This window comes from Trachemys scripta, chromosome 1 (genome assembly GCF_013100865.1).
Source record: "Trachemys scripta elegans isolate TJP31775 chromosome 1, CAS_Tse_1.0, whole genome shotgun sequence".
NCBI classification, from domain to species: Eukaryota; Metazoa; Chordata; order Testudines; family Emydidae; genus Trachemys; species Trachemys scripta.
The window spans coordinates 174,296,465-174,321,940 of record NC_048298.1 but is presented as its reverse complement, the minus strand read 5'-3'; the positions used below and the strand labels follow the sequence as shown (position 1 = coordinate 174,321,940).

General features: G+C 41.2%; 1 protein-coding gene across 7 annotated transcripts in view; it reads right to left on the bottom strand.

The window, feature by feature from the left end:
• The window catches only part of USP25 (ubiquitin specific peptidase 25), a 154,461-nt gene that overhangs the window by 56,038 nt on the left and 72,947 nt on the right, over positions 1-25,476 (bottom strand). For all 7 annotated transcript variants that reach the window (XM_034792727.1, XM_034792688.1, XM_034792696.1 and 4 more), the window contains 5 exons: positions 17,834-17,920; positions 11,507-11,644; positions 10,342-10,418; positions 9,009-9,082; positions 5,008-5,156 (listed from right to left, as the gene is read on the bottom strand). In XM_034792727.1, coding sequence (XP_034648618.1) covers positions 5,008-5,156; positions 9,009-9,082; positions 10,342-10,418; positions 11,507-11,644; positions 17,834-17,920 — 525 coding nt within the window. The remainder of the gene's footprint in view (positions 1-5,007; positions 5,157-9,008; positions 9,083-10,341; positions 10,419-11,506; positions 11,645-17,833; positions 17,921-25,476) is intronic.

The window sequence follows — 25,476 nt, the reverse complement described above, 5'->3', positions numbered from 1 at the left end:
AAGGCTGCTACCACGGACATGCACTTCGTAAACACCCGTGGTGCTGACGCCAGGCCGAAGGGCAGGATAGTAAATTGGAAATGGCGCTGGCCGACGACGAAGCGCAGAAAACGCCTGTGGGCTGGATTGATTGCGATGTGAAAATAGGCATCTTTCATATCGAGGGCAGCATACCAATCCCCCGGATCCAGGGATGGGATAATAGTTCCAAGGGAGACCATACGGAAGCGCGCTTTGATCAGAAACCTGTTTAGATTGCGCAGGTCCAAGATAGGACGGAGGCCCCCTTTCGCCTTGGGGATCAGGAAGTATCTGGAATAGAATCCTTTTCCCCTTAGGTCCAGAGGGACCTCTTCTACTGCTCCTGCAGCGAGAAGGGTCTGTACCTCCTGTATGAGGAGTTGCTCGTGAGAAGGGTCCCTGAAGAGGGACGGGGAAGGGGGATGGCAGGGAGGGGGCGAGGAAAACTGGAGGGTATAGCCCGCCTTCACTGTGCGCAGGACCCAGCGGTCCGATGTTATGCGTGACCAGGCCCGGTAGAATTGGGACAGACGGTCCTTGAAACCCAAAGGAGGATCCGGTATATGAAGTGGTACGCTGTCCTCGGGCGTAGCTTCAAAAGCCTGGTTTAATTCCCGGCTGTGGCTTGCCCTGGCCGTGATTCTGGCCCTGGTTAGGCGTATTGTTACGTCTCCGCCTGTTATCCCTGCCTCGATGGCGGTAAGGCTCGTGTCGGGGCCGAGGGTGGTAATGCCTTTGCGGCGGCTGGGGTTTGAAGGGCTTACGCTGCGTTACCGGCGTGTGCATACCCAATGACTTAAGGGTCGCTCGTGAGTCCTTAAGGCTATGCAGCCTGGCGTCCGTCTGGTCGGAAAACAAGCCCGAACCTTCAAACGGGAGGTCCTGCAGCGTGGTCTGCACCTCCGGCGGGAGACCTGAAGCCTGCAACCACGCCGAACGCCTCATCACGACTCCCGACGCAATTGTTCTAGCCGCAGCGTCGGCTGAGTCTAGTGCAGCCTGTAAAGAGGTCTTGGCCACTGCCATTCCCTCATCCACCAGGGCCGTGAACTCCTGATGCGCGTCAGGTGGGAGGGAGTCCTTGAACTTGGCGACTGATGCCCAAGAGTTAAAATTGTGCCTGTTTAGAATCGCCTGCTGATTGGCGATCCTCAGTTGAAGGCCCCCCGATGAATAGACTTTCCTCCTGAATAAGTCCAATCTCTTAGCTTCCTTGCCCTTGGGGGCAGGAGCTTGCTGGCCATGCCGCTCCCTTTCGTTGACCGCCGAGACCACCAGCGAACAGGGGGACGGATGTAGAAAGAGGAAGTCAAACCCTCTAGATGGGGCGAAGTATTTCCTCTCCACGCCTTTTGCCGTTGGCGCACTGGAGGCCGGTGTTTGCCACACCGTCTTATAGTTGGACTGTACTGTCCGTATAATCGGGAGAGCGACTCTGGAGGGGCCCTCTGGGCTCAGGATATCGACCATGGGGTCGTCCTGCTCTACAGTCTCCTCCGCTTGCAAGCCCAGATTGAGGGCTACCCGGCGAAGCAGGTCTTGGTGTGCCCGATGGTCAATCGGGGGAGGGCCGGACACCAGTGTGCCCGCTACCGCCTCATCTGGCGAGGAGGAAGAGGTCGGGGGCCTTCTGCCCATCCTCATTGTCCTGCAATCCGGCATCAGCCAATTGCTCCTCTGCGGCCTGACCCGCCGCGTGGGATTGGGACGGTACCGTACTCGGTGCCGAGTCCACTCCTTCCCACTCCGGTGGTCTAGATACCGTTGCCTCCCTATACGATGGCGGACGGTGGCGCAGGGAGCGGGATCGTTACCGGGATGGCCCGGATCTCGAGGCCCCCAATGGGGGCCCTTGTTGGTGGTAGGCCCAGGGTGTCCAGAATGGCCATTGGCTCGGCTGGCCCCATTGGGACTGACCGTAGTCCCTGCTGGCTTGTGACCTACGGGCATACCCGCCGTATCGGTCTGAGTCAGTCCCCGAGACCACGGACGGTGACCTGGAAGGCCACGGTGGAGCCGTGGGACGGTGCCGGTCCGGTCTTGGGGAGTAGCGCCTCCGCGACCAGGACCTGGAATGGCGCCTCATCGACCTGGAACGGTACCGGTGATCGCGGGACCGGGAACAGCTACGGCTGGTCGGCCTCGGGTAACGAGCCGCCGATGCTTCGCGGTGCCGACTCGTGCTCGGTTGCTGAGTCGGTGCTGACCGTTTGTTGAAGCCCGACTGCTGCGGTGCTTCTTGCGCCGAGGGCAACCGGGAGTCCACCGAGGCGGAGCTCGACCGGGACCGGTCCCTGGAACGGTGCCGAGACGGCGACCGTGGTGGGCGCACCATCGCCGGCTTGCCTCTGCGCGGCAGCATAGGCAGGGCGCCTTCAGCGCGTGCCGGGGCCTCGACGGACAAGGCAATGAGGTCCTTAGCTGCCTCAAACGTGTCCGGAACGGAGGGCTGTTCCACAAGTTCCTCCAGCCCTTCATCCTCGCTCGATGCGCTCATCCCGGGGCTCGACGGGCCCTTCGGCGCCGGAGCCACTACCGGGGTCCGTGATGAGGCCGTGTCGGCCTTAGGGGCACTCGAGGTCTTTACCGGTGCCGCCTTCTTGTGTGGGGAGCGACCTCGGGCCTTAGGTTGGCCCTTCACTTTCGCCGGCGAAGACGATCGGCGTCGTGCACTTCCCCGCTGGGTCGGTGCCGCGGTCTTCGGGTGACCCGCCAGCGCCGGTTCCCGCACCGAAGCCGGGGCGCTCCTCACGGAGGCAGACGGTGCCGTCGAAGTGGAGGGCTGTAACGCCGTCTCCATGAGCAGCTGCTTAAGGCGAAAGTCCCTCTCTTTTTTAGTTCTGGGCTTAAAGGCCTTGCAGATTTTGCAGCGCTCCTTCTGGTGAGCCTCCCCCAGGCAACGAAGACATGAAGCGTGGGGGTCGCTCAATGGCATAGGCCTGCGGCACGTGGCACAGGCCTTAAAAACCTGGGCGTGTGGCATACCCCACCGCCCGGGGCTGGTGCCGGGGCTGAACAAACAACCCCAGCAGGAACTTTAAGTACTCTAATGAGCCGTTAACTACTGGTTAAACAGTAACTGATAACTGATAACTGCTAGATAACTCTAATGACTATTGCTAAGGGACACTCTCAGACGACAGAGTTGTTCCAACGCCGCCAGGGATGGTAAGAAGGAACTGGAGGGGTCGGGTCGGCAGGGATATATATATACCCTGGAGCGGGGCGCCGCTCTGGCGGGAAGGAGGGGGCCCCGCCGGCCCGACGGGAGCCGCTAAGGGAAAAAGTTTCCGATGTCCGTGCACGCGGCGCGCGTACACCTAATGTGTAATGGACGTGAACAATCACTCGAAGAAGAACCACTGACTTTCATAAAAAAATTGTGCTTCATACTGCACTGAGATACATGAGCGAAGTCTTTCTTTGTGTGTTTGCTTCAGGAAAGGTGTTACAACTTCAGCATAAATTCAATTTTTTTACGATAAGGCTGTAGGGTATTTGTGCAGGTGACCATAATAAAACAAATAAAACAAATAGAAAATGTCATCTAAAAAAGCAGCACGAATGTGGGATCTGTAGGCAAACGTAAAACAAACAGCAGCTGACAGTAAAGGAATTCGTGAAGGAGAAATTTTAAAACTTTTGTTAGTATTAGCAAATTGGAAATTACAGCTACAAATTGGAGGATGTTTTTATTATGCTTTGTAATTAAAAGCAAATGTATATTTTGACATCACTTTAAAGGAAGTAACATTTTGTTATTGTAACATTTACACGAAAGGAAGGACATCTGAACTAAGGAGACAACACAATCCTTTTAGGAAGGATTTCACATTCTTGAGATAGGTGTGACAGGATAGTGAAAATACATAAACTGAGAGAATGTGGCTTAACCATTATGGGAGGATGCGAAAAAAGAATCATCTCATCCCCTTCTACTTTTGCATACATATTGTACATTTACATCCTAATTTATTCAAATAAAAAATAAATTTCTAAATAATCCAGCCCACCCCAAATAATGGAGTGTTGACTTCTTTTTTTTTTTATTTTATTATTAAATCTTAGGTCAGAGTTAAGTTCTATTAACATATTACAAACAGGCTAGTCCCAGACTAGATAGATATGCAGTTATTATGTAGGGTGTTAGACTCTTCTGAAGGGGATAAGTTGTCAAAAGAAAAAAATGCCAATTATACCTGGCAAAATCCACCATTCTATAATTGTACTATGAACAACATTGTACATATATATCACCTGTACGTTAAATTCAGACCAAAATTGTTACCTGCAAAATGCCAGTTCATTAGGTCATGCAGGAGCTTAAAATCTGCAGAAGCAAATAGTAAGGCACCCAAATTCACTGCCTAATTAGTCAGAAGGAACCCAGCACAGCTTAGCCTGTGTGTGCTCTCTAGGACACAATGGTTCAATATGCAAATGAGGATCGAGTCAACCATGACAGTGAGGGGTTATGCAAATGAGCATTGTTACAGCCTGTGCCACCTTCACCACTATGTCTACCCAGGCAACTGTGTTCAAGCAAAAGCAGGGCAGCCCATGCAAAAAAATAGTCATGTGACCCTCAATACCCTCACAGAAAGAATAAGGTGGACCCATAACTCAGCAGTGGGACATCTCCAGTCCCACTGGAGACACAATGCTCACTCAGGGCTGCACTATGTAAGCAGACTCAGCAGTTTTTTTACATCAGCGTACACTTCTCCAGAGCCCGATGCTGAATTGACTCCTTTTATTTGATCTATCAGGTGAGCAGTAGCCATTTGCACCCCTTACACACACAATGCATGATTACATACAAAGGCATGATTTAGGATAGGCTTACGCCACTACAGCAGCAGCCTGCGTGATCACCAGTACAGTGCTGTGTGGGGATCTGCACTCTTGGTTAATAATCTTGCTTTTTATTTACATCATCATAAAGAGGCACTATTAGCCCCTACAGGAACCAAACATGTAACTCACCTCCTGGCCAGACTTTCCAGAATTTTCTGAATGTAAAGATTCAATCTCCCCTTCAATCATGGCAGCTTCTAGGCACTCATGAAGATCTTTAAAGCCATTAACCTGGAGTGGGTACTGGCCGAACATTTCTGTGTTTTCAAATTTCTTACCTTGGCAGGAGAGAGGTATTAACAATTAAGATTTTATGCATAAACTTTTATCATTTAAGCTTCTAGTCAGTCATGTGTTAGAATCAGAGAATCAAAAACATATGGCTGGAAGGGACCTTGAGAGGTCATCAAGTCCAGCCTCCTGTGCCGAGGCAGGACCAAGTAAACCTAGACCCTCCCTGACAGGTGTTTGCCTAACTTGTTAAAAACCTCCTATGACAAGGAGTCCACACACTCCCTTGAAGGACTATTCCAGAGCTTAACCACCCTTACAGTTAGAAAGTTTTTCCTAATACCTCACCTAAATCTCCCTTGCTGCAGGGTAAGCCCATTACTTTTTTGTCTTCCCTTCAGTAAACATGGAGAACAACTGATCACCGTCCTCTTTATTGCATCCTTTAACATATTTGTAAAATGGTATGAGGGTCTCCCTCAGTCCTCTTTTCAGAAGACTAAACAAGCCCAGCTTTTTAAATCTTTCTTCTTAGGTCAGATTTTCTAAACCTATCATTTTTGTTGCTCCCCTCTGGACTCTCCCCAATTTGTCCACATTGTTCCTAAAGTTTGGCACCCAGAACTAGAGACTGCTGAGACCTTGCCAGCACTGAGGAGAGCAGCACAATTACCCCCTGCATCTTACATATAATATTTCTGTTAATATACCCCAGAATTATATTAGTCTTTTTTGCAGCTGCACCACATTGACGACTCATATTCAACTTGTCATCTGCTAGATACTTTTCAGCAGCACTACTGCCTAGCTAGTTATTCTCCAATTTGTAGTTGTGCATTTGATTTCTCTTTCCTAAGTGAAGTACTTTTCACTTCTCTTTATTGAATTTCATCTTGCTGACTGCAGACCAACTGTCTAATTTTTCAAGATCATTTTGAATTCTAATCCTGTTCTCCAAAGTGCCTGCAACCCCTCCCAGCTTGGCGTCATTTGCAAACAATGCATCCCTGTATTCATACCCAACACGCCATTGTCATAGTCTTTGTACAAAATATGCCTTGTAAACTATCATTTGAAAACTAATAGCTTGGTGGTCAATAATATCATGCTGAAATACATGTAGCAACATTATATGTAAGTTATGAACATAAGCGGAAGTTATGACAAATGTGTTTACCAAACACGTCTGGGGACTGGGTAAACCAGTTTCTTGAAGACAAAAGACATGCTGACGCATCTAGCCAAGGGTCAAAGTTGATTGGCAATAACTGGTCAAATGGCCATTCTTTGGCAGCGAAAGGGGGCAGAAATAGATTGATTTTCATTTTAACAAACACCACAGAACCTCTTTCACCATGAGACCCCAAGTCTCCATCCTCATAGCTTGAAGGAACTTTATCTAGGGGTAACCCTCATGGAAACGCATTTCAAAGGGTGACGGGACTATAAAAGGGAGAGGCAAAAACACCCCAAGTATCCTATCTCTATCTCACTATTTCATGTGAGAAGACAGAAAAAACAGCCTTTGGATTTTGGGAGGGGTTCTGACCTGTTGCAGGAAACATTTGGTAAAAATGTCACCTTGAACACTCTAGTTTGTTAAATTTTAGTTACTCTGAAGTGTTTTATCTTTATTTCTCTTGCAACCATTTCTGACTTTAATACCTTATACTTGTACCCACTTAAAAATCTCTCTTTGTAGTTAAATAAACTTGTTTTATTCTTTAAAATCAAAGGTAATCCAGTTTTGTGTTTAAACTGAATTGTCTGGTAACTCCAACAAAAGTAGTAAACTGTTGTTCACTGACCTCTTACAGGGGCAATGGACCTCTAATAACTGGAGAGGGCTGGATACTGGAGAACACCCATTTGGGATAGGGGGGAGAGGTATCTGGAATTGGGAATGTGTTGGGGTCACCCGGCAAATGGTAATCAAGGCTGGTGAAAGACAATGTGTGACAGAAGTCACTGGCAGGCTGCAGCTATACACACACACACTCAGTGTGACCTGCATGCTCTCTGGCTGTTTGTAAGGGGCCCAGTTTGGGAGTTACAGCAGCAAAGCACTGTGAGGCACCCAAGGCTGAAGGACAGGTGGTGACAACCCCTCACTGTCTGGATTGCACCCTAGAATGTGATATGCCTATAAAAATTTGCACTACTCCCCACTCCATTACCCAAGTCATTAATGAAAATGCTGAACAGTATCAGACGCAGGACTGACCCCCTGTGGGACTCCATTAGATACAAACTCCCAGTTTGACAGCAAGCAGTTGATAACTACTCTTTGAATATGGTCTTTCAACCAGTTGTGCACCCAACTTGTAATTCATCTAAAACATGTTTCCCTAGTTTGTTTATGAGAATGTCATGTAAGACTGGGTCAAGAGCCTTACTAAAATCAAGATATCACATCTACTGTTTTCCTCCTATCCACTAGAGGCCAGTAAACCTGTCAGAGAAAGAAATTAGGTTGGTTTGGCATGATTTGTTCTTGACAAATACATGCTGGCTATTCCTTATAACCCTATTATTCTCTATGTGCTTAGAAACTGATTGTTTAATAATTTGTTCCGGTATCTTTCCAGGTTTCAAAGTTAGGCTGACTGGTGCATAATTCATCAAGTCTTCCTTAAAAGGGGGAACAAAGATAGGTACTATGTTCGCTTGTTCCAGATTATATACTAATCAATTAGATGCATGAAAATAAATTACTTTGGAGGGGAAATGATTTGGATGAAATATTCAAATGACTGACTATTTTACTCCTCAACCACTAAAATCTACTAAATATGAATAAAGAATGAAGCAGAGAGAGGCACAGGAGGGAAGATGTTCCAGGTAAAGACAGAATTGGAAGTCACTTGAAATTTGGTTGAAGTGATTTCTGTAGAAGTGGAACATCATAATCTTCAAAGTATTACAAATTTTAAACTGTTACACATTCCATAGAGAGAACAAGCTCACTTGCAAACACATGCTGGAACAGGATTTTCTGTAGCCTAGTAGGAAATATTTGCCAGTTCTCAGGAGTGTTTACACTCAACTCTACCTAAATTGTGCTGCTCTGAACACACATTCAACTCTATTGGAAATTATCGAATCTTCCTTACATTAGTAATAAATAAATAAATAAATAAATAACCAACCACTATCCACGTCCTTCCTTTTTCTAGGAAAAAAATGGTCACATTGGGGTCAATGTTCCTTCTCATTTTTCCCATGCATGTGCAGAACAAATTTTGTTATGTCGCCAATATGGAGGTGATGTGTGGTGGGAGTGGGGCCGAGGGGTTCGGTGTGTGGGAGGGGGCTCAGGGCTTGGGCAGAGGGTTGGGGTACAGAGTGGTGAGGGCTCCAGCTGTGGGTGCGGGCTCTGGGATGGGGCCGGGAATGAGGGGTTTGGACTGCAGGCTGCCCCGGGGCCAGGGCAGAGAGAGAGAGAGAATTCCCCCCAGCCCTCTCTCCCCGCAGCAGCCAGGGGAGAGATGCCTCTTCCCGGCAGCTCCAAGGCAGGGGCAAAGGCGCCCCCTCCCTGGCCGCACCAGCTCTGGGGCTGGGGGAGAGCGTCTTTCCCCATCTCTGCCCAGCTGCGACACCTCCAGGGCTGAGGCAGAGGAGAGGCGCCTCTCCCTGCCACAGTAGATCTGGGCCTGGAGGAGAGATGCCTCTCCCCACCGCAGCTCTGAGTGCTTGCGCACCCCTTGATAGGCTGCTCCAGGGCCATGCAGCTGCGTGGCTTATAGGAAACTTAGGTTATGGTACATATTTTAAAGAGGTAAAGTGGAGTAAGGTATCATTTAGAAATGTGTGCAATTATACAGTTCATTTAACTAGACATATGTTTAAAAATTTATCAACTGACATCATTTCTAGTTCAAGTACAATAATATGCATACCTTCAAGCACACCCACTGCTAGAAATCGTCCATAAAACAACTCTACCATTGGGTTCTTTGGCTTTTCTCCATCCCTAAAAACATGAAATATGCAACTGTAAGACCAAAAACAACAGCCACATAAACCAACAGTTACAAAAGAAAGAAGCATTTGCATTTATTACGTAAATCTATATAGTGGCATAGTTCATTTTTAATTATTGTAAATGTCACGTTTTGTACTTTCATCGGTTCATGGTAATCTAAGGATTTATGTATTCACAATGGTGAAGTGTATTTACAAAGTAAGTAAATGTATTTTATTCTGGCAAGTTCCATGCATATCCAAACTCAGAAGTGAAGTCAATTCACAAGATTGCTTGTAAACATACATAACCATGTAAGAGTGAGTTCCCGCCACCCTCCTAAAAAATTTAAATTGTTCAAAAAATGTACAGATATTCAGTGACACAGTGAATAGTTAGCTTTTGAGAGAAGAAATTGGAAAAAGTTTTGGAAGTATTTAAACTAGTGTATTTAAAAACAAATTTTCTTTAAAGGCAAAAGCCAACTGACTGGCCAGGATGCATTTTAGTTCTTTAATATTTTGCTATTTTCATACCAAGTTCCCTATGTTTCCTAAGATGAAGAAGATAAGATCGCAAAATAAAACAAAAACTTACTGACAGTATCTAGAAAGAAACATATTTCCATTTAGAAAAATCAAGTTTTTACTGAAGTACAATAAGATGTTATCATCTGTCCCAGCAACAAAATAAATAGGTTTTGAGGGAGAGGAATAATACGAACAAGAAAACAAATATACCCTAAAGTTAAGGTCAGATCCAACTGTCACTGAATTCAACAGAAGTCTTTTCATCAGGAATTGGACTGGACCATTACAGTAGTTAAAACAAGAAAATTCTCGACATTCAGTGTCCACTAATTCTTTTTAATCAATCCTAAACATTTACAATCAACAAAATAGACAATTTGCATCTATGCCTGAAAGATGAAAAAAAAATGTCCAGTGCAAAGATGAACAATGCCTATGAACAGGATTAGATCAAAAATGATAAAAATTACTGAGCCATAACTACCTTACAACTTACACCACTGCTACCACTAGAGAGCTGCACTTCTTATATATTATAAGGCCTATTTTTTCCAGTGTAGACAGGACCCAAGTTATCTCCTTTTTTAAAATTTCATTTTCATAATATGGGCCATTGGTTGATGGAAAGGACAGAGGAGTCAGTTGTCTTTTAAAAATCAGTTTAAATGTTCTTTAGGATAGGAAATTAGATGAAGATGTATATGAATATATATTTTTACATATCAAAAAAACCCTTACCTCTCCTCTTCAGCTTTAATTTGGAAGGCATCTTCTAACCAATCTAATAGTTTATGAGTGAATTCACTCACATCTTGCTGTTAAGAAAACAAACAATGATTAATACATATTTATGTGTATTCTTGAACACTATTAAGTGCAGAACAGTGGCTTCCGCACTTACAAGAACTCCAAAATCTAAGTGTTTCAAGGCCATGCTACAATGGTTTTCCAATCCTGGCTCTTAGAACGTGTTGTGTTACTCAATATCCAGGACATCCCTAATACTTCGGCAGATCTCATGCACCCCAGTACTGCAATACATGCCTAAGTCCTTTGGTATATGACGTGGCGATTGATGCTATCCACATGGAATGCTGAACTCAGTGTATTGTAAGCAAATGATTTAGCCACCTAAGTCCATATGGATAAAACGACAGATTTAAGTAGAAACAACTACTTGGAAACAGTAAAATGTAACAGCTATGATTTAGAACAAAATAAAAGTACCAAAACTCCCCAAATGAATAAATATCTAGCCTCTTCCCCTCATCTGGGGATCCAACATGCCAAGATTAATAACTGAGATGTGCTGTAGAGCCCCGCACGGCACTAGTGTAGACCCCTGCAGTGGGACCAGGATCCTACCAGTCCCGCAGGACCCACTGCCATAATAGCAGGAGCGGGTATTGTGGGATGGGATGGGAGTGGGACTAAAAATAGTCCCGTTCAGGGCTCTAATGTGCCCCCCATGAGTAAGACTCTGACAAAGACTACTAACTCCATTTAACTTCTGGTTCTTACATGTGAGGCTGGAATGCAAGAGCATGGATCTGGTAAAACTCTTTGTAAAGTAATAGTTAACACTGCTTTGAAGTTGTTGTTTTTTTGTTTGGGTGTGGGAGGGGAGGGTTAATTTAAAAGCATGGATTATGTTAGGCATACTCAGCCACAAGCCTCCTTCCATTTGGAAATGGATTTAGACCTTGTGTCTGAAAACAGTACTCCAATGAGATCATACAACATTGCACGTGGACAACAATCACGTGAATAAAAGAGACTTAGAAATCTTATTGTCACCAAATATGAACATAGTATATTTTGTTTTTTATGTAGGTTAAATATTTGCTACTGTTCAGAGACCATAAGGAGATCCAATTTAAAATATAAATATTATAAATGTTACCTGCTGAGAATCATTTGATTTGAATGCATCTTTAAGAATTTCAACTGCTCTAGATGGATCAACGTATTTTCTCTTTGAACCAACGAGAAGTGCAAACAGATACCTCAATTCACGCATGAAAGGCAAATTCCTATGTTCCTGTATATAAAATAAATAAATAAATATTCAACAATTTTCCATGAAGTACTTTATCAGTTTTGTAACTATAAAGATAGTTTATAAACTGGGAGCATATTACACACACATATTACTAATATTCAGTCTGCTACCATATAAGTTGTAAACTTAACATGAGCAATGCAGGAGTGTGACCACATGGTTTTTGTTTGACTTGTGCTATGTTACGTGGAATGTGGACCCCCCACCCCCAAAAAAATGCAGTCAAACTTGAGTAGTGAAATTTAGCTTCTAAGCTCTCGTCTACACTATGAATTTATGTCAGTATGACTATGTCACTCAGAGGTGCGGAATATTCATACCCGAGTGATGCAGTTACAACTGACCGAACTCCTGGTATAGACAGTGCTATGTCAACAGGAGGGCTTCTCTTGTTGACATAGCTACTGCTTTTCAGAGAGTTGGAGAAGCTCTCACATCAGCGTAGGTAGCGTCTTCACTAAGCGCTACAGTGGTGCAACTGTGCCACTGCAGCACTGTAAGTGTAGACAAGCCCTTAGAAACTAGACTTTAATGGTTATTTAGCCTTCAGACATCAGGCATAGCTGAACAGTTTAAGTGGTGGAAGCATGGGGTTGCGTTTAATACTATAAATGGGCTTGCAGAATTTGATTTTGATTTTTTTTAGTAACTGACAGATCAATTTTTTGTTTAAGAATTTTTATCAATTTACATTTTTTTAACAGTTGCGGGAAATTATATTATAATTAACCAATTATTTAATGACAGATGTTGAGATTCAATTGTTAAACCTTTATACACTGTTAAAGAACAAGCTGTCAACACTGTCAAAATACATAAAATAAATATCCTTAAATCAACAAGTCATACCTATTTTTACTATTCATTTGCTAGTCCATGTGTAACAAACCTAATTCAAAAGTCTAAATCTCTGGTTTTCAAGTGTGGGTGCGTATGAAGAAATCAATGTTTACTGAGAATTACCAATAAAACTGTAATCCTTCCATGACTAACTATAAGGTTCAAGATGATACTCTCAGTTTACAATTAACACCAGGAAAAAAAAAGTATACTATCTAATGATCTTTCAGTTCAATAGCATTTCATTTTATAAAGTGAACTTCTACAAGAGATCAACTGTAATCCATGATTGCCTGAATATTAACTATTCCTGTACTACCATTTCCTAACTATACTATTTACTTTACACTGCAATTAAAAAGTATGTTGGCCAACTGAGGATGGGGTGTGATGACAATATAATTGCCTAGAAATATTTAGTGCGTAGGCACACTAAGTAGGGGGAGGAATTGTTTAGAGTGGGTCCAAGAAGAGAAAAACAAGAGTAATTAGATGAAATTTAAGAAAAAGAAGTAAAACTGATAAATCTCACTGTTGGAAGATTTTAAGTTATCAGTCTGTAAAAGCTTCCCAAAGAAAGCAGAAACCCCATCACTAGACATATTTAAAACTAAACTTCAAAAACCCTAGGAAACAAAGCTGGAACAAGCTTATATCGGTTCTACTCAGATTTTTAGCTTATCTGCTTCTGATGAACTCACTGTTTCAGCAAACTCCCTGGAATACGTGTGCTTTAGGTGGGCCATAAATTTGCAAAGATGGCGTGCATCATTATTGCTTCCCTTGATGGAATTAGGAGCAAGATCCCCTACATAATGACCTGCTCTATCTCCTCTAATCCTATTAAAAATAACTGTACGGTAATATGTAGTTCTCTCTCTAATTTCAGGAGAGAAACAAAAATAATAGGTAGGCTAGAAATAGGCTAAAAACTGCAAAAATCAAGTGAACTGAAATGTAAAGGTTTAATTTATCCCAGGTACTGTATGACGCTAGCCACACCTCTCTGGCTTCTGAAAGGACAGCTAATACTGCTCATGAATGATGCTCATTAGTTAGGAAAGACAGAAAGACTACTTATTCCAAATATAAATTAAATGTACCAACACCCTAACATGGTATAGATGTCAAGCGTGCTAGTCAAACTGGTACTGATTGCTCTGTAACAAACAATTGCATAGTCTAATCAAACAAACAATGGACTTGTTTAGGCAGTTCTAGGGAATGCTACCTGGTACATTTAAGAGCAATGTGTATAAAATGGTGTCAAACAATTTTTAAAGTAGGAATAATAATTGTGAATATATTCTGCATGCATGTTAAATACTTTTCATATTCATATAAGCCTCCAGAAAGATTTACCTGCTCTTCCAGCCTACTTCACAAAAAGTCAAAAAGAGTAAATGTTCATAGAATCTTCATTTAATCTAATACACTCTTCTTTCCAATGTTAATAAAAATAATGTTTTTTAAAGTTTTAAAACTGGCTTTTTAAATTTAAATCAGATTTTTATTTAGGTGTTCCTAGCTCTTTAATTTTCTCCCATTTTAGAGTCTTAAATTATTCAGGTACATAGAATTTCAGATTTTACACAGCAGTATTCCACTACAGGAAATTTCAGTTTTAATGTTCATCTTTTCATAGTTTGTATCTTAGACTACATTGCATGTAGTATCTTCCAGGAAAGCATTGGGTAGGAGGAGGGTGGTGCTGTTTTAAAATTCTGACAATGTTCTGAAGAGTTTTAGGCCTAACTGAAGTGCTCATCTCATTCCTACTTTTGACTTGTTAGGGGTACTCATGCAGACAGCAGTCCTGTGTCATACAATATCACAGATGCCAATTCTGCAGAGACTTAGGCACATGTTTAACTTTAGCCAAAGGGAATAGCCCCATTGGCTTTAAGAGGAATTCTCAGTGCATAAGCCTGTGTAGAATGGCGGCCAAATTGTAAACTCTTTGAGGCAGAAACCATCTTTTCATAATGTTTGTGAACACAGGGACGAGAACTTCTAGGAACTACCATGATACAAATAATTAACAATACCTGACCAATCACAAGCTAGAATCTTCTAGCAAATATTGTACAGTTCAAAATACTTTAAATACAGGCCCACAAACATTTTTTGCATTAGGACAAAGTACAACAGTGAATGTCTATAAGACAAAGCTCATTTAGCACAGTATAAACTAAATTTTAATGAGTTTGTGTCTACAACCAAAAGAGAATTGTGTTTAGGAAAAAACTATTTGGAAAGAATTTATAGAAAAAATAATTTATATATAGCAATTTGTAAAATTCAAATAATTTACCCTGCCAGTAGTTATGTTGAAATAAATTAGTTTAAAAAAAAACAACAACTGTATTTATAATGTAGTGCATTATAAATTAGATTAAAACTGAACTATGACAAATTTTCAAGTTATGCTAAGGCTTTTATAATAGATTAAAATCTACTATTTAAATTACTCCAGTGTGCTTCTTTCTACCATTGTGCACTTGAAAATGAGTATTTTATGTAAATATGACCATCAATACCACTACCTTCTTTGTTTTAGTTTCAAATTCAAATATATGCTCAAAAAAATACGGATTTAACATTACTACGTCGGCTCCCTCATAATCTGTAATACTATGCCCTACTCTACAGGCCAAAATATGGTAGCGTGTGGTCACAGTAGCCTATGTGGTCTCCCAAAGTTACACCAGCAATAAAAAGTTATAATGCATATCTCCTTGACTATGAGTAAGTGGCCCGGAGCCAACCCATTTCTCAGTGTGGTTCTATCAGATTTGTTTGCTGAACTGAGTGATATCAGTTAAATACATGGATGACGACAGTGTTGAAGAAATACTTCATTGCTGCAGCAAATCATACTGCCTATGGTGCACATTAGCACAAACTTTCCTTTATGTACTACAGCTCTTGCACCAGTGAGAAGAGTTGAAAACAAAGTTTAAGTAACTTACCCAAGCACACCCACCAACAGACACACAAAAGCAAAGCCAAAGTTAAAATGAGGAGTTCCCGGCATCCAACCCTACTCTCAATCCATCAGAGCATGAAGACACATAAAACAAAGATCTTGAAAAATTGTTGTAAGTAAGGCCTTGTCTGCACTAGGGAAAAAAATGCTGCATTCTTAACTCATGCTAGCTAACACATGTTAGCTAACACAAGATACAATCCTAATGAAGATAAACAGTTCACCTCAACTGCTAGCCAATGTTAAAACTATACCGTGCCTTATTTCACTACGATTTTATCTTGCCTTAGGCCAGGTGTACACTTACTAGCTTACACGGCACAGCTATACCGATACAGCTGTGCTGCTGTAAAAGCGCTCGTGTAATCGCGTTATGCCGATGGGAGAGAGCTGTCCTGTTGACATAATAAAACGAGCTCAACAATCAGTGGTAGCTATGTCGACAGGAGACAGTCTCCTACTGACATAGCACTGAACACATAAGTGCTTATGCCGACAAAAATTATGTTGCTCAGGGGGGTATTTTTTCACACCCTTAAATGACAAAAATTTTGCTGACATAAGTGCTAGTATAGACATAGCTAACATGACTTAAGAAAACACCTTTTTCCTACTGAAGATGCATCCTAACAGCAAGGGTCTTTGCTCTGATATTTGTCCAAGTGCTAACCAGTAATTTTTCTGAATTCTCCCTGCAGTTTCAGTTGGATATGGTGCCTTCACTTCATATCAAATTATTGCATTGCTATGAGAACAAGAAGCATTTCAAAACAGAGGTGGCCGCTTTCCAGTGGTAAAGAAATGCATGTACATCAATTTATATTATTCGTTCCTCTCAGGATGGAAGGTGGTCTATAAAACATAAGTTATCATTAAACATAGAAGGAAAATATAGACCCTTACTAAGGATTCTTGCTCTCACCAACCCTATCTGAATCTCCAATATACCAGCTGCCAAGATGCCTACAATCAAGCCCATATGTTTGGCTGACGTGCTATTCCATGCATCATTAGTCTGACAAAGCCTGAGATAGTCACAGCGTCTACAAGATAGTATGTTTGGAAATGGAATCTGTATAATATCTCAAGTGCCAACCCCGTGTAGGAGATGATTCTTCAATAGCAACATCTGAAGCTCATTTACTTGATGCCACGTAATGAGCCAACTGTATTTTAAGTGCTAGAAAACCAAGACAAGGAACTCAAGAGTATGTGTAGTTGCCACTAAGACAGGTAACGTAACTGATGTTGAGATGCTAGACAGAGATCAGTGGGTAATGTGCAAAGAAAAATATTTTAGGACAGCTATTTGGCTATGGAAAGCTATGATGCAATCAAATCTCTTTCAATTAATAGAATACATTGTCCCCTTACCATGCCTTAATAAGTTCCTACTACAGCCTACATGGTACCAGTTGCGCACCATCTTGTGGTCTTACTCAAATGACTCAGACACCGTGACCTATAGTTCCCCAACCTCTGAAAATTAGGCCATGAACATCTCCAGGCTTCACTTGTTCCCGTCTGACATCACTGTAGAATCTGAGCATCCCAAGTACCTATGAATTTATCCTCTCAAACACACCCAAAAGCAAGGAAGTTATTATCCCTATTTTGTCACACTGTGGACTAAGTCACAGAGAGATTAAGTAATTCACACAGGAAGTCTGAGGTAAGCTAATAATTCAATCCTGAGTCCCTTCTAGAGCCATTGGCACAAAACCAACCTTCCTCCCAATTATGTTGTGAGAGGATGAATCAGTTAATAGTACAGTACTTAATTTCAAAAGGAGGATTTGTGGGTAATTAACATCTGTGAAAATCAGGCCCAATATTAAACAGAGTGTGGGGCCAGGTCTAAGCTACAAACTGTTGCTGGCATAGCTATATTAGTTAGGGGGTGTGATTAGACGTGATTAGTGACCTACACAGCTGTGCTGGCAAAAGCCCCTAGTGTAGATGCAGTTATACAGGCAAAACTGCTTTTGCCAGTCCAGCTTATTTTGCATGGGGTGGTGGAATTAAGTTGTAACAACAAAAGTGAAATTTTGCTGCTATAAGCTGCATCCATACTGGAAGTGTTTTGCTAGTATAGTATGCCTGTATAACTATGCCATCAAAGCCTTCCAAGTGTAGCAAAATCCAGATCTCTTAACCCCAGCCCTATATTCTACCATGAACTTGCAATGCCTCCAATCTCTCCTTCCTACAAAGCACAAAGTAAATATTTTTAGTGCCTTTGAAATTATTAACAACTAGAACATACACACAGTATGAAACTGAGTTACTACAGAAATGCCAGTGGGTTAGTCACTAGAAACGTATGTTTCTAATTTTACCTTTTGGTTTCGGGGCAAATCTTGAGCACTTGCAGGTGGATTGTAGTTCAAAACTAGTCTTCGAAACTCCAGCAGGTTAAACAATGACTGAAAAATTAAAAAAGAAATATTCAAATGCTTTTGCAGGGAAAAACAAAATCTTTCAAATGTGTCTTAGCAAAATAAATTCATTGTTAGAAACATGCCATTCTGAAGTTCTTTTTACACAAGTATTGTTATTTAGATTGAAAACTTTGTTTGCCATGTTTACAGTAGAGAGAAAATGTGTATTGACAAAATGGCATAGTTTAAAAAAAAAGTCATTTGTATGTGATTTGTTAAGATTTATATAAATCTCAGAAATCACATACAAATTACTTATATAAAGTTTTATTATAACTTAAGATGGGAGTAAAATAAGATTTCCTTTTTATAATTCAGATTTAAGGTGGCATTATTTTCAAAACAAGAAATAGAAAACTGAAGTTCTAAAGAAACTCCTATTCTCTTTACCAAAGACATTACGCTTACAAATTTACAGAAATTACTCCATGAAGATATGGTTTCATCTCTTATATTTCATAAGAATCTAAGATATTCATATGTCCCCCATCACCACAGTATCTGTACACCTCAATCTTTCATGTGCATATCCTCACAACACCCCTGTGAGGCAGGAAAGTACAAGTATCCACAATTTACAAATGGAGATCTCAGGCACAGAGTGATGAAGGGTATGTCTACTGAGGGGGAGGAAGGAAGGAAGGAGAAGAGACCTTTGGCAGCAAGTTTCAAAAGTGGGAACGTCTACAGTGCTATTTTTAACCCCACAACAAGCCCAAATCAGTTGACCCAAGCTCTAAGAGACTTTTTCCCCCCGTTTCAGTATACACATACTCTCAGTGACTTGTCCAACATCTCACACTGTGGTGGAGCTAGGAATTAAACTGAGGGCTCCCAAATCAAGTGAGCTGCTATAACTTGAGCTAAAGCTCCCTAAGGAGCTACGGCTTCCTAGGGAAAGATTCTGCTACTCTTACTCACAGTCCTATTCATTTCAGTAGGACTGCTTGTGGAATAAGGAACTACTAAATATAAGTAAGAGTGGCAGATTCTGGACACTGGTAAGTTAAAGTTGACCTGCAAGAAGGGGGCAATGATGGGGAGTTCTTGTGCCCTTTGTTTCTTCATGATCTATAAAGAATCCCGTAAACGTTGGATGTTTCTGCTGGTATTTTACTTAATTACTTTAGAAAGTCATATTGTCTACCCAACAAGCATCTGAGATAATGCACTGGTTCCACATGGGGTAGGCGACCTAAAACTGTATGGGACACTGAGAATTAGTAGGATATCACATCACAGAGCAAGGAAGTGAAACCTGATTGCGATGGCACTTTATTCTTATTCGGATCATTTAAAACTCTTGAGGTTTTTTACATTAAAAACAGTTGGGAGAAAACAACATCTTGGTCAAGTTCCAACATCATCTCTTCAATAAAGCGTTAAAAGAACTATTTCTAAGATTAAAATCCTTTTTAGACCCTTAAGTCCAACAGAGGACATTCCTAGTTGACATTCCTAGTATTTCCAAGGCTAAACAAACAAATAAAAAGCCGTTCAGAATTTCCTTATACAAGAGCCAAAAAAAAGCAATCCATTTTTTCCCTTGCAGTCACCTTTAAGTAACTCCTTTTCTTGCCAAACAAGAATGATTAAATCCATCAAGTATTTTGTTTATACTCTTCAAAGCTAGGAAAGTTGAAATATTAATATTTATTTTAAGCTTCTTTCTAGCAATTCAAGAGAAATGATGCAAAGCTACATTTCAGATGATGTAATGCATTTTGTTGATGGGCTTTTCATCAAATACAGCACTATTATATGTACAAAATAAATCAGTTGACAGATAACGTTCAAAGACTGGCATCTTTCCATGACTAATTCAAGTGCTATCATACAGCCAATCTGGCCAAATTCACATGCGTGTACGTACACACACACACACACACACACACACACACACACACACACACCCTCCCCAGAGAAAGTTATACACAAGCAGATGTTTTGACATAAAATTGAATCCACCACTTTGTTGGGATTAACAAGCTTCTGGTAAACTACTTTACTAACCTCAGCTTCTACTTCTACCCCTAGACTAATAAAGAAACATCTGTGTCTAAAAACTTATTTTATGCGCTTTGCCCATTTTATGATTTTTAGAACAGATTTATTCAGCGGCGTCATAAATTTTTCATACAAGGTATTTAGGTATCCAAGTCCAAAACATCATGACAGCTTATTTAACTGCAGCCCGTATGTACTCAGGCAGAATCATTTATTCATGTAGAGCAGTATTTTACTACTTGTGTAATCCTATGGAAACCTGTTCAGAGTAAAATATTAATACCATGTGAGTGAGTGTAGTAGAAACTAGGCCTAAAAGTGTTACGTACCAAAAGGCAAGTAACAGAGCTCCAAATTGTATGCCATATTGACTGTTGCCTTGAATATTAGAACTAGTAAGGTAAGGAACGTCTGTGTTACAGTTACGGAGTCAAATTCTCTGCTGGTTTAAACTGACTTGCAGACCTGTACCAATTTATCTGAGTAAAGAATTCAGCCAAGTTTGCATGCAACTGTCCAGGAGAGTACTTATGAGCCCAATCATTTTTCTCCAAAAGAAAAACAGTTTTCCCATACTTTCCTCAAATCTAAATAGCAAGCCATCAAGTATAAGTAGGGGCACTGACACGTATATGTAAGGGCATTGCCAGCAGATCGAGGGACATGATCATTCCCCTCTATTCAACATTGGTGTGGCCTCATCTGGAGTACTGTGTCCAGTCTTGGGCTCCACACTACAAGAAGGATGTGGAAAAATTTGAAAGAGTCCAGTGGAGGGCAACAAAAATGATAAGGGGGCTAGAGCACATGACTTATGAGGAGAGGCTGAGGGAACTGGGATTGTTTAGTCTGAAGAAGAGAAGAATGAAGGGGGCATTTGATAGCTGCTTTCAACTACCTGAAAGGGGGTTCCAAAGATGCTGGATCTAGACTGTTTTCAGTGTTACCAGATGACAGAACAAGGAGTAATGGTCTCAAGTTGCAGTGGGGGAGGTTTAGGTTGGATATTAGGAAAAACTTTTTCACTAGGGGGGTGGTGAAGCACTGGAATGGGTTATCTAGGGAGGTGGGGGAATCTCCTTCCTTAGAGGTTTTTACAGTCAGGCTTGACAAAGCCCTGGCTGGGGTGATTTAGTTGGGGACTGGTCCTACTTTGAGCAGGGGGTTGGACTAGATGACCTCCTGAGGTCCCTTCCAACCCTGATATTCTATGAAAACCTGGTAATTTAACATACCTATACCATTCAGTCTTACTTATATCCAAGACCATCGGCAATACGCACTGCAAGTTCGTATCTGTTTAACATAAGCAATAAATATCCATATGAGGTGAGCTCATGCAATCAGGCCATAATAAAATATGGTTCACTACAAGCTACAAATTGTAAAATAGAATAAATATGGTGTGTGCCCCCTCCCCCAAATCACACCTATGTGAGCTCAAGTTGAACTGATCTCCTAAAATAAAGCAGAGAATCAATCATCATCCAAATCTTACTATTAATGGAGGGTTTTCACGGATATCCCAAAATAAAGAAACAATCACTCAAGTTTGATTTGTACCATCCTGTTATGCTTTTGATTAAATATCCTATCTCTCTCGCTTTCCTGGGTTCTGACCACAAAGCAGGAAGGCGCTATTTCTCTTCCATAGGATCAGAGTATTTAGTGAATATTTCTATTAATGACAGGCCTGAATCATCCAAATACCCAATCAGAATATTCCCAAACTACTGAGATGTTGGGATACAGATATGAAATTTGAGACTTGTACAAATCCCCAATTTCTCCCCTGGCTTCTTGAATCACCAGATTACCTTGTGCTCTTCTTTTTGTGAATTTTCTTTGATCTATATTCATTTCAGTATGGCATTCAGTACAGTGTGAAGAACAACTACAATACAATTTCCTGGGAAACCTGAAAATGCACAGGATGAAGAATGGGCAACCTCAGAATGGAAGTGACTGCAAACAAAGTCTTGCATTAGGCCAGTAAGACACTGGGGGACGGAGGGGGGAAGAATCACTACAATTACCTCAGTTCTGTTTTCTGGAATGTCATGTCATTTAAAAAACAAACCAAACCAAAACAAAAAACACTTTTCTGTCCCTCATCCAACCAGACAGACAGCATTTATCATCTTTAAAGTGTGACATACAGCTCAATGTCTTATCCCCCTCCCATTTGTATGACAGATCCGTTACAGTCCAGTTGCACATTTCCTGGCTGGTACAAACAGAGAGAGAGTCCTAAAAAGAAAACATAGCTGAGCTCTGGATTCTAGGGTGCACTTTCATGCTTTTCTGATCAGGAGCACGCTGTGCACCATCATCTCTTGCAAAGTGCTTAATGATGGCAACATGAACACTAGCTAGCTCACACCACAGCCTCCTGGTGATGTGATGCAGCGCACACATGTCAGCTGGGTCACCCCTAGGACATAGTTACACTTATCATGCACTATTATTTTCATGAAGGAAGGACGTGAAGAGGTTCCATAGGTCTCCTTCCCCCTCACACTGGACACCAGCACAGAATAAGATTGAGTTTTCTCCTGTGAAGTCACATTCTAATTGTATGACAGGATAAGCTGGAACCAAGATGACTACTGTAAGGCCATAAATATAATTTACCACATTATGATTTCACTGCCCAGGTAGAACAATGGTAGAACATATTTTCTATGCAGCAGAAAATCCTGGTTGTTTAAGCAACCATTTTATTATTAAAGTTAGCAACAATGGAATTGAAAGTTATTCAATAGGGTAAAAAACCAACTCAATCGATACTTTAGTATACATTTCACCACCACTATCAAGCTCTAATGTAAAAAAATAGTTACTTTGAACATGATTCACATAATTTATTGTAATAATTTTTCTTTGCCTATATTAGCTAATGATCCCTACACTAAACCCAGTCAGTGCACAAGTGGAGTGCTTATTTAAATCTTTTCTTCTCTGCCACACATTTTTAATCACATAAATTAGGGTAGAGCCTCCTTTGTCACCATATGTTTTGCATTCAAGTACTTGTCATGCAAACATGGAGAATTACTCCAAAGTGAAATTGTGTAGGAGGGGGGAGGAATAACCCCCAAAAATCAATACAAGCAATTAACTATGATGAAAAGGAATCTTTAAAATAAATTGACTCAGTTCACCATGAATGATCTTTAAGAACATTTCAACAAAAGGCAGCTACATTCATTGCTATATATAGCCCTAAACCAATAACAATGAAGTATTTGCTCTAAAAAATCTGAATCCTTGATGAGAAGGCATTAGTCCACGGGGGTGATATTTCACGTTTTATGAGCTTAATTTTCAGTGGCTAAAAACTAAAAATAATCCTCCCTTTTTGGGAATTTAAATCAAACTAAATCAAATATTCTTACTATTGAGTTTGTGTTCTTTTCAAATTACTGCAAAAAGTTTCGGAATATACAGTAATGCTTAGCACAAAAACATTACAATGAATATTGAAAATCCCATTCATTCCAGAAGGACTTAACACTATTATATTTTAAATATATTTGTGTATTTTATTTTGTGCAATGAGATACAAAGTGCAGTATTTTAACACATTGGAAATTAGCTGGATTTCCTATCACCTGAGAAATTACAGCAGAGCCACCAAACAGCAATAAGCCTGTCAGACAGAGTTTCTAGCTGCTGGGAAAATAGGGCGGGACTCCTGGGTGGATCAAGTCCTGACCACAGGCACCTCTGATCCCTGTTGCCTGTCAATATAGTCTCCCTCTACTCCTAGGAACCAGCAAGTACAGAAAGCAACCAGTATTAGCAGTTATAGAGATGAGACTATCAGAATTCTAAGGAGGGCAGGTAAGCTAAGGCTCCCACCTGGTGGAAAATGGGAAGAAACAGAGGGATCATCCAGCACTTCACAAGGGAGCAAGATGAAACTTGCTTTAGTGATGAAATAGAAAAAATACTAAAAAGAGTTATTGCAAGACTCTCTTTTGGGTAGGGACCATCTTTTTGTTGTATTTTTCTAGAATAGGCAATATAATGGGGATCCTCATTTTATGTATGGTCTCTAGGCGTTAAAGGAATACAAATAATGCCAATTGTACACAACACAGCCTTCAGTGTATAACACTGAACATCCATATCCTCCATACTCCAAGGATTAATAAGTATCTACTTCAATAGTGCATTAAATTACACTGGTCTACAATTTTTGAGAAGTCATCTGCTTCAGAGAAAAAATGTGCTATTTATTATGTATTTTGATGTGCTGAATTCAAATATGACAATTAAAACAACTGATTGGCTACTGTTTCTAAGATATTTAAGTTTTTACATTTTATGTCTATGTATATTGTGTAGATAGTAGAGTTTTAATCATAAATTGTAAACCTAGGTCTTTTCATGTGTTTATGGTTGCTTTACATGATAATATTTCACCTGTCCTGTTTATGTAACACTTTAAAAATCAGCAAAAGGGTTATATAAATCAAATTTATTATGAAACAAAAGGCAAAAAACTATTATGTACATAGTTTAGTCCTATTCAGTGTCTACTCGGCGCTTCTTGGCTTGTCTCTTGTATTCATTAAATGGAGCATCTCTTGTCACTGTCCAGCAATAGTCTGCAAGCATTGATGGGCTCCATTTGTCCTGATAGCATTTCTCCACTGTTGCAATGTCCTGGTGAAATCGCTCGCCGTGCTCGTCGCTCACTGCTCCGCAGTTCGGTGGAAAAAAATCTAGATGAGAGTGCAAAAAATGTATCTTTAGTGACATGTTGCAACCAAGGCTTTTGTATGCCTTGAGGAGGTTTTCCACCAACAACCTGTAGTTGTCTGCCTTGTTGTTTCCGAGAAAATTTATTGCCACTAACTGGAAGGCTTTCCATGCCGTCTTTTCCTTGCCACGCAGTGCATGGTCAAATGCATCCTCTCAAAGAAGTTCACGAATCTGAGGACCAACAAAGACACCTTCCTTTATCTTAGCTTCACTTAACCTTGGAAATTTTCCACGGAGGTACTTGAAAGCTGCTTGTGTTTTGTCAATGGCCTTGACAAAGTTCTTCATCAGACCCAGCTTGATGTGTAAGGGTGGTGGTAAAATCTTCCTTGAGGCAACAAGTGGTGGATGCTGAACACTTTTCCTCCCAGGCTCCAATGACTGTCAGAGTGGCCAAGCTTTCTTGATGTAGTGGGAATCTCTTGCACGACTATCCCATTCGCAGAGAAAACAGCAGTACTTTGTGTATCCAGTCTGCAGACCAAGCAAGAGAGCAACAACCTTCAAATCACCACAAAGCTACCACTGATGTTGGTCATTGTTTATGCACCTCAAAAGTTGTTTCATGTTGTCATAGGTTTCCTTCATATGGACCGCATGACCAACTGGAATTGATGGCAAAACATTGCCATTATGCAGTAAAACAGCTTTAAGACTCGTCTTCGATGAATCAATGAACAGTCTCCACTCATCTGGATCGTGAACGATGTTGAGGGCTGCCATCACACAATCGATGTTGTTGCAGGCTACAAGATCACCTT